Raw genomic sequence first — 9,198 nt, 5'->3', positions numbered from 1 at the left:
TAAATTTAGTTCAGACTGTTCTTAAGTTAGATGTTGTAATAAGGGCAGGAAGAATGTTTTATGCATTGCTATATTGTTGCCTAAAATAGAATCCACATACAGCAACCTCTCAAAACGTTTGTCAAATTACTGAACGAACAAATACATTTTAAACTTTACAGTATGGTCATTACTGAAGAGATTTTATATTAGGTAGTAATTGCGCTCTAGAAGAGTAGCTTGAAAAGTAAGCAAATAATAATAGAAAGTCAATTTGTTTAACAACTCTAATTTTAACAATCCTATACTTAAAAACTTTTAAAAGAAATGCCTGGTTTTGGTGGGACTATTCTGAACAGTATGTCCACCATTAAAGCATCGGCATTTGTATGGGATATAATACAATGAAATAACAATTACCTTGTAAAGTTGAATGTCTTCATAAATAAGATGGTGCCACTGTATTTCAGAGGTGCTTATTTGAGAACATGGGGAAGTATTACAGACTAACAAACAAAAGGTATATGTTCTTAATTTTTCTTGAAATGAAAACTAGTGGAGTTAGTTTAAGCTTCTTAGTTAAAAAAATAAAGCATTTTCAGTCAGCTTGGTTAAATCCATCGATCGCTTGCAATTACTCTAAGAAAGTTAAATCAATCTGGTCAACTTTTCATGCTAAACTAACTTGAGGAACTTATTATTTATTTAGTGGCTACAATTTAGTAGCCAATAAAGTGAAACTAATACATAAACTAATGTGAGTTGTTTTTATAAATAGAAACTGATGCCTTTCTAAATGAGTTAATTGGATTAAAGACAAAATGCTTAAAGCATTCCTAAACTTAAAAACTACTGGGATTGGGAATGTTTGTCTATATATATTGGAGTGGCAGGGGATAGGGGATGTAGAGAAAAAACCTTGGGTCAAATCTTTCTATTGTGTAGATTAATCTATACACATAATGTTTACTACTGCCAAATACTTGGGAAGAACAAAAAAACATTAAAAACTTAAAAACAATCTTTTTCAAGCAAATTCAAACCTAGTATGGTAACTGGCATACTGGTAAGTGTTGCCTTTAAATTTTTCGCTTAGAAAAATCTCTGGTAGAATTTTAAAATCAAAACAAAGACAAGATCAGGAAAATCTGTACCATCTTCTGATGATTTCAATTGCCTGCTATTCAGATTAAGTCTGGTAGCTAATTTTGCTTTTCTGACTTCCAAAAACTCCTTGAAAGGTTTACTTAAATGGAAAATGTGATCTAGTTAAAATAGTAAAACAACAATATTATTGGTGATTTTTATGTTATTTTCTATCTTGTTCTGTTGGTTTCATTAAAAATAAATAAGCTTTGTCTTTGAGATAACTCAAAAGCATAGTCTATGTCCTAATATAGAAAATTGTCATTTATTGAGTGGATATTTAATAAATTTAAATAAGTGAGTACATTTATTCACTAGTTTTCCAATCAATCTGAAAATTTAAACTTCTCTCCGGCAGACTTCTATTGTGACTAAGATGAAGTCACAGAATTCTGTGAACTATTTCATATATTTTGTCCTTTTAAAAAGGATCCCTACCCACTACCCAACGAAGGGTAGTGATCCCTAAGTGGCAAGAAACAAGTGGCATGGGCACTATGATTTCCTCAGCTTATTTCCTTGAGAGATTTCTGAGGCCAAAGCACTGGAAGGGGAAACCCAGGTAGAGCCCAGTAAAAGCCCTGTAGTGCGGAGACAGAGCTAAGCACCCAGACAGATGAAGCCATCTAGAGAGTACAAGACATGGTATTGAAAATAAGAGTTGTACAAGAAGAGAACTCTGGAGAACCCCCTAAGAATTCAGTTCCGTATTGATCAATCCATGTGTATGAGGAAACTGAGTCTGGGGAAAAATGCACATGAAAAGATTAAAGATTAACAGTGTCCAGTAGGGGCACCTGGGTGGCTCAGTCAGCTAAGTGTCTGACTTAGGCTGAGGTCATAATCTCTCAGTTCATGAGTGCAAGCCCTGCATCGGGCTATCTGCTCTTAGCACAGAGACTACCTTGGATCCTCTTTACCCTGCTCTCTCTGCCCCTCCCCCACTCATGTGCAGTCTCTCTCTCTCTCTCTCTCTCTCTCTCTCAAAAATAAACATAAAAAATAAAAGAAAAGAAACCAGTGTCCAGTAAAGATAAGCAGTGTTTACCCAGGATTGGGAACAGGAACTATTCCCACCAGCCATTAAAACCTCATTTTCATGGGCCTTGAGTAGCCTATACTGAGGGTTTTCATCACAGTAAAGGAGTATAATTAGCCCAGACTGAGCACTGTCCTTGTTCCAGCAGCAAATCCGAAAAGAAAGACAGCAAAGAAATCAAATTGTTTCCAACTAATTTAGCTGCATCCCAAAACGAAGCTCAAGGTTTATAGAAACACAAAAATATCCAGCAATTCAACCAGCTAAAATTCATAATGTTTGGCCCGTAATAAAAAAATTACTAGGCATGTAAAGAAGCAGGGAAATACCAATCATAATAAGAAGATAAATTAGTCAAAATTGAACAAGAACTGACAGTGATGTTAGATTTAGCAGAAAATATAATTAAAAGTTATCCCAACTATTCCATATATTCAAAAACTTAAGTAAATATTTTAAAAACTCTGATTGAACTTCTGGGAATGAGAATTACAATGTATAGGTGAAAAATATAGAGGATTAATTAACAGCACATTAGATACCGGAGAAGAAAAGATTAGTAAACTTGAAGACGTAGCAATAGAAACTATCTAAAATGAACCATAGAGAAGGTAACAATAATGAGCTGTGGGACAACTCTGATAGGTGTAATTAAAGTCCCTAAAGCAGAGAAGAGAGAGAAAATAAAACATATTTGTAGAAATAATAGCCCAAGCTTTTCCAAATTTGATAAGATCTATAAACCAACAGATCCAAGTAGCCCCAGGGTGCCCCAGGCACAAGAAATAAGAAGAAAGCTATACCATATAACATCATCATAAAACTGATAAAAACTATTGATTTAAAGAAAAACCAAAGGCAGTGAAAGAAAACAGACATCTTAAAAATACGGAGGTAGCAAAGTTCACAACTGAAACAACACAACAGAAAGGTGGTGGAGAATAGTTTCAAGGTCCTCAAATTAAAAAAAAAATTAAAAATAGAATCCTATATGCCAAAAAAATATTTAAATATTAGGATGAAATACTTCTCAGACATTGTAAAGTTGGAAGAATTTATTTCCAGCAGACCCACACTGGAAGAAATGTTGAGGGAACTCTTATAGGCAGAAAGGAAATGGTAACACAAACATGAATCCACAGAATGAAATGAAAAGCACTGGTAACAGTAATTATGTAGGTAAATACATGATCTTTTTGTAGCTTAAATCTCCTTAAAAGATAATTGAGTGGCTGAGGGCAGGGTCTAGGCCAGAGGGGTGGGGTGAGCAGATAGCCAGTTAAAGGTCAAGGGTTACCCCATAGCTTCCGGTTGAGCACAGGCAACCCCTGCTCACAGGTTCCTGACGCTCCTGACGCTCTTGACGTTCCTAATGTATTGCGTGCCCCTCCCCCTGGAACACTTTAATCACTCGGGAAACGGCTGACCGACTGATTTCATGGCAGCCCCGAAGAAAGCAGCTGTGGGGCCTTTGGTGGGGGCAGTGGTGCAGGGAACTAATTCCACTCGCTTTCTGGTTTTCAATTCAAAAACAGCGGATCTACTTGGTTGCCATCAAGTGGAATTAACACAAGAGTTCCCAAAAGAAGGATGGGTAGAACAAGACCCTAAGGAAATCCTTCAGTCTGTCTATGAGTGTATAGAGAGAACATGTGAGAAACTTGATAAACTGAACATTGATATATCCAACATAAAAGCTATTGGCGTCAGCAATCAGAGGGAAACCACAGTAATCTGGGACAAGTTAACTGGAGAGCCGCTCTACAATGCTGTGGTGTGGCTTGATCTAAGAACCCAGTCTACTGTTGAAAATCTTAGGAAGAAAATTCCAGAAAATAATAACTTTGTCACATCCAAGACAGGCCTTCCACTTAGCACTTACTTCAGTGCAGTGAAACTTCGTTGGATTCTTGACAATGTGAGAAAAGTTCAAAAGGCTGTTGAAGAAGGTAGAGCTCTTTTTGGTACCATTGATTCATGGCTTATCTGGAGTTTGACAGGAGGAGTATATGGTGGTGTCCATTGTACAGATGTAACAAATGCAAGTAGGACAATGCTTTTCAACATCCATTCTTTAGAATGGGATAAAGAGCTTTGTGACTTTTTTGAAATTCCAATGGACATTCTTCCAAATGTATGGAGTTCTTCTGAGATCTATGGCCTAATGAAAGCTGGGACCTTGGAAGGGGTGCCAATATCTGGGTGCTTGGGGGACCAGTCTGCTGCATTGGTAGGACAAATGTGCTTCCAAGAAGGACAAGCCAAAAACACGTATGGAACAGGCTGTTTCTTACTGTGTAATACCGGTCATAAGTGTGTGTTTTCTGAACATGGCCTTCTGACCACAGTGGCTTATCAACTAGGCAGAGACAAGCCAGCATGTTATGCACTGGAAGGTTCTGTTGCTATAGCTGGCGCTGTTATTCGCTGGTTAAGAGACAATATTGGAATTATAAACACCTCAGAAGAAATTGAAGTACTTGCTAGAGATGTAGGTACCTCTTATGGCTGTTACTTTGTCCCAGCTTTTTCAGGGTTATATGCACCTTATTGGGAGCCCACTGCAAGAGGAATAATCTGTGGTCTCACTCAGTTTATCAATAAAAGTCATATTGCTTTTGCTGCACTAGAATCTGTTTGTTACCAAACCCGAGAGATTTTGGATGCCATGAACCATGACTGTGGAATTCCCCTCCGTCATTTGCAGGTAGATGGAAAAATGACCAACAATAAAGTTCTTATGCAACTACAAGCAGACATTCTGCATATTCCAGTAATAAAGCCCCCTATGCCCGAAACAACCGCACTGGGAGCTGCCATGGCAGCAGGAGCTGCAGAAGGGGTGGGCGTTTGGAGTCTTAAACCCGAGGATTTGTCAGTTGTCATTATGGAACAGTTTGAACCACAGATCAAGGCCACAGAATGTGAAATTCGTTATTCTACATGGAAGAAAGCTGTGATGAAGTCAATGGGTTGGGTTACAACTCAGACTCCTGAAAGTAGTGATCCTACTATCTTCTCTAGTTTGCCCTTGGGCTTTTTTATAGTGAGTAGCATGGTAATGCTAATTGGAGCAAGATACATCTCAGGTATACCATAATAATACCAACCATGGATTCCCAAGATGTGAGCTTTTTATATTATGAAAGGATCCAGCAATTCTGTCTCTTAATATGATGATACTGTTACAGACTCTGATTTTATTTGTAAACCAGTTGCTACATAACTTCTAGGGAACTGTAAAAGTAGGCCTGTGGCTTGAAATGAATAAATTACAGTAGAAAAAAAACCCACTAGAAAATGTGGTGTGTTTTTTAACATCAACCATTAAGGTTGGGCCAGCTACTCTAGGGATTAACCCCCTCTATTGTCATAAAATCCTGCTCCATGCCCTCTAAGATATAGGATATTCAGATTCTGTCTGTAGAATATTTTGTCAAATATTTTCTAACACTTAGGGACAAATATTTGGTTCTCTGTGCTGCACACACTTGATTAAGAGGTGTAACTAGCTTGCTAAAACTGAGGGGCTTCCTGTTGTTGTTGTTGTTTTTAGTAAACACCCCAAGTCCTCTTTTATATATATATAAAATATATATATATATATATATATATATATATATATATATATATTAGGGAGACCATAGTATCTTTCTGAATGTTTAATGGGAACATAGGTTTTTACAATAGACTTTTAGTATTCTCATAGCTTAGATGTTGTCCTGGAAAATATTTGCCAAATTAAAATTCTTCAGACATTTTATTTTTTTCAACGTTTTTTTTTTTTTTTTATTTTTGAGACAGAGAGAGACAGAGCATGAACGGGGGAGGGGCAGAGAGAGAGGGAGACACAGAATCGGAAACAGGCTCCAGGCTCCGAGCCATCGGCCCAGAGCCTGACGCGGGGCTCGAACTCACGGACCGCAAGATCGTGACCTGGCTGAAGTCGGAGGCTTAACCGACTGCGCCACCCAGGCGCCCCTCTTCAGACATTTTACATCGTCCCACTAATTACATGATCTTCTGTGTAGATCTTATAAGTAAAAAGACTTTCCCATTAAAAAAAAAAAATCTCTCCATTTTATTTATTTAGAATGTATAACATACATTCTCATATACTTCATATAGAGTAACCCATTTATAAAATAAGCTTATAAGAAGGGTAGTAGTCTTACATGTTCCATTAGGTACATAAATATTTCAACATAAACATTTGTATATTTGGACAGTGATTTTCATATTATTACCAGGAAAAACTCTTTCTTAAAGAGACAGTATTTGAAACTTAAATGCATATTTTATGTTGGCACACTGAGAAATATCTTATGATTTCAACTATATTTCTTACACCTTCCCCTTTTATTTAATTACCTTAACTGATATATGCTGGGAGCAAACACTGGAATACTACAATAAATTTTATTTTTATATAGAAAAAAAGAATTGCTCAAATAAAAATAATACTATAGTATGGATTTTAAGCATATGTAAAAGAAAGCAAAAATAGCAAAAAAATATATTTAAGTGTAACTATATCAATAAGCATATTAATATAAATAGTCTAATTCCCTTAATTACAAAGAAAGATTATCATATTAGATAAAGACTCAAAAACATACTGCTTCCAAGAAACACATTTTAGATATAAAAAGAAAATAGTTAAAAAGAAAAAGGATACAAAAATATCCTGCTAATAATAATAAAAAGAAAGTCAAAGTGGCTATATTAAAATCCGAAAGTAAATTTCAGAGCAAATAATGTCACCAGTGATAAACAAGGTCATTTGCAATGATAGAGGGGTGAGTTCATCAAGGAAACATAACAACCCAAAATATTTATGCACCTAATAGAGCTTCAAAATACATGAAGCAAATTCTGATAGAAATGAAAGAAAAAGCAAATCTACAAGCACAACATTGTCTCCTCAACGTTTGATAGAACAAGTAGACATTTAATAAGATATAGAAGATTTGAATAATACTATCAAACAACTGAATTAACATTAATAGAAAATACTACCCAATAATAGAATATATATACTCTTTTCAAGTTCGTATGAAACATTTACCAAAATAGACCTCACTGAAGACATTAGCCAAGACTTCATGAATTTAAAGAACTTTATACAAAAATGTTGTCTGAGCACAATGGAATCATAAATCAATAAAAAAAGAGTTCTAGAAAATCCCCAAATATTTTGAGACTAAATAATAAACTTTTCAATAAACCCTAAGATAAGGAGGGAAAACAGAAAATATTTGGAACACAATGAAAATAAAAATACAACATATCAAATTTTATGAGTTATTACTGGAGCAGTACTTAGGGAGAAATTTATAGGACTAAAAGCCTATATTAGAAGAGAGACAAGGTTTAAAATCAATAATCTCAGCTTCTAAAGAAACTGGAAATAAAATGTAAATTATATACAAAGTAGGTAGGAGAAAAAAGAGTTGAGAGTAATAATCAATGGTATAGAAAATAGCAAAACTCAATATAACCAAAAATTGGTTATTTTAGGATATCAACAAAATAATAAACTTTTAGCCAGATTGAATAGAAAAAAGAGAAAGATGACAATAATTACCAACAACAGGAAAGAGAGTGGTATCACCATAGATCATAAATATATTAAAATGATAATAAAGGAGTACTATGAAAACTTTATGCCAATAAATTTGACAACATAGATGAAATAAGCAAATATTTTGAAAAATACAAACTAACAAAACTCAAGAAAAAAATAGAAAACTTGAATTGGTCCTATATCAAATAAATTGAGATTCTAGTTTACTCCCCACCCCCAAAGAACACTCCAAGCCCAAATGGCTTCAACAATGGAGAAATAATGCCCGTTCTAATAAACTGTTCCAGAAAACTGAAAAAGGAAGGGACATTTCCAAACTCATTTTATGAGGACAGGATTACAGCATTACTCTAATTCCAACACTAGACAAAGACATTACAAGAAAAAAGCAACTGCAGATCAATACTGTTTGTAAATATAGATGCAAAAATTTAGCAAAATTATTCCAACAATATATAAAAGAAATAAGACATCATGACAAAATAGGGGAACGTGAAGCTCAGTGTACTTCACCGTATCAACCAGAAAGAAAAATCATGAGATACAACTACACACTGATCAGAATACCTAAAATTGAAAAGATATAGGAAGTATTGGTAAAGATATAGAACTGAATTTCTTATTTGAGTCTGCTAGAGATGTAAAATGGTGCAAATATCTTAGAAAATAGTTTAATAGGTTTTTTAAATTAAATATACATCTATCATATTATCCTAGATATTTACCCAAGAGAAATGAAAACATATGTTCATACAAAGATTTTTTCATATCACTTTACTTGTTACAGCCAAATCTAGACCTAACTCAAATATCCACCAACAGGTTAATGGATTAACAAACCATGGTGTGTCTACACAGAAGACCTTCAGCAACTCTTCATGTACACTACAATATAGATGAATTTCAAAATTATTCTGAGTGAAAAGCGCCAGACAAAATAGTATATACATATGTTTGATTCCATGTATGTACAATTCTAGAAAATGCAAACCATTGTGTAATGACAGAAAGCAGGTCAATGGCTGCCTGGGAAATGGGAGGATGAGGAGTTGGCAGGAAGGGTAGGAAGCATGATTACAAAGGGGCACAAAGAAAATTTGGGGGGAAGATGAACATGTTAATTATATTGGTTATGGTGATAGCTTCAAAGGTGAATATATATGACAAAATTAATCACATTGAACACTTTACATGCCAATCATAACTGAAAACATTGAAAAAAGAGGGGAAAATGTATCTTCAAACTCTGAAGGAATAGAACCCAAGTTTGCTCAAGTAAGTTCATCTTTGCTCTTCTCTATTATGCATACTGATGTAGCCTCACTGATTCTACAGTCTGTTCGCATGGAGTGTGCCAGTTTCTATCTCTAAAAGGTCTATGAGCTTTATTTGAAGTCATTTGTGTGATTAGGCTGGAGAAGTACATGATAATGTCTAGTGTCATTTA

At 35.0% G+C, this 9,198-nt stretch overlaps 1 protein-coding gene across 1 annotated transcript; it reads left to right on the top strand.

Moving 5' to 3' along the window:
• Nucleotides 1-3,367: 3,367 nt before the first annotated feature.
• GK2 (glycerol kinase 2) lies at nt 3,368-5,474 on the top strand. Its single transcript, XM_049632102.1, has one exon. It carries the CDS (start codon nt 3,603-3,605, stop codon nt 5,262-5,264), a length of 1,662 nt encoding a protein of 553 aa, XP_049488059.1. The 5' UTR covers nt 3,368-3,602; the 3' UTR covers nt 5,265-5,474.
• The last annotated feature ends 3,724 nt before the right edge of the window (nt 5,475-9,198 follow it).

Source organism: Panthera uncia, chromosome B1, assembly GCF_023721935.1.
Source record: "Panthera uncia isolate 11264 chromosome B1, Puncia_PCG_1.0, whole genome shotgun sequence".
Taxonomy (NCBI): Eukaryota; Metazoa; Chordata; class Mammalia; order Carnivora; family Felidae; genus Panthera; species Panthera uncia.
Note: the sequence above shows the minus strand (reverse complement) of the source record. Positions and strands in the feature narration are given on the sequence as shown.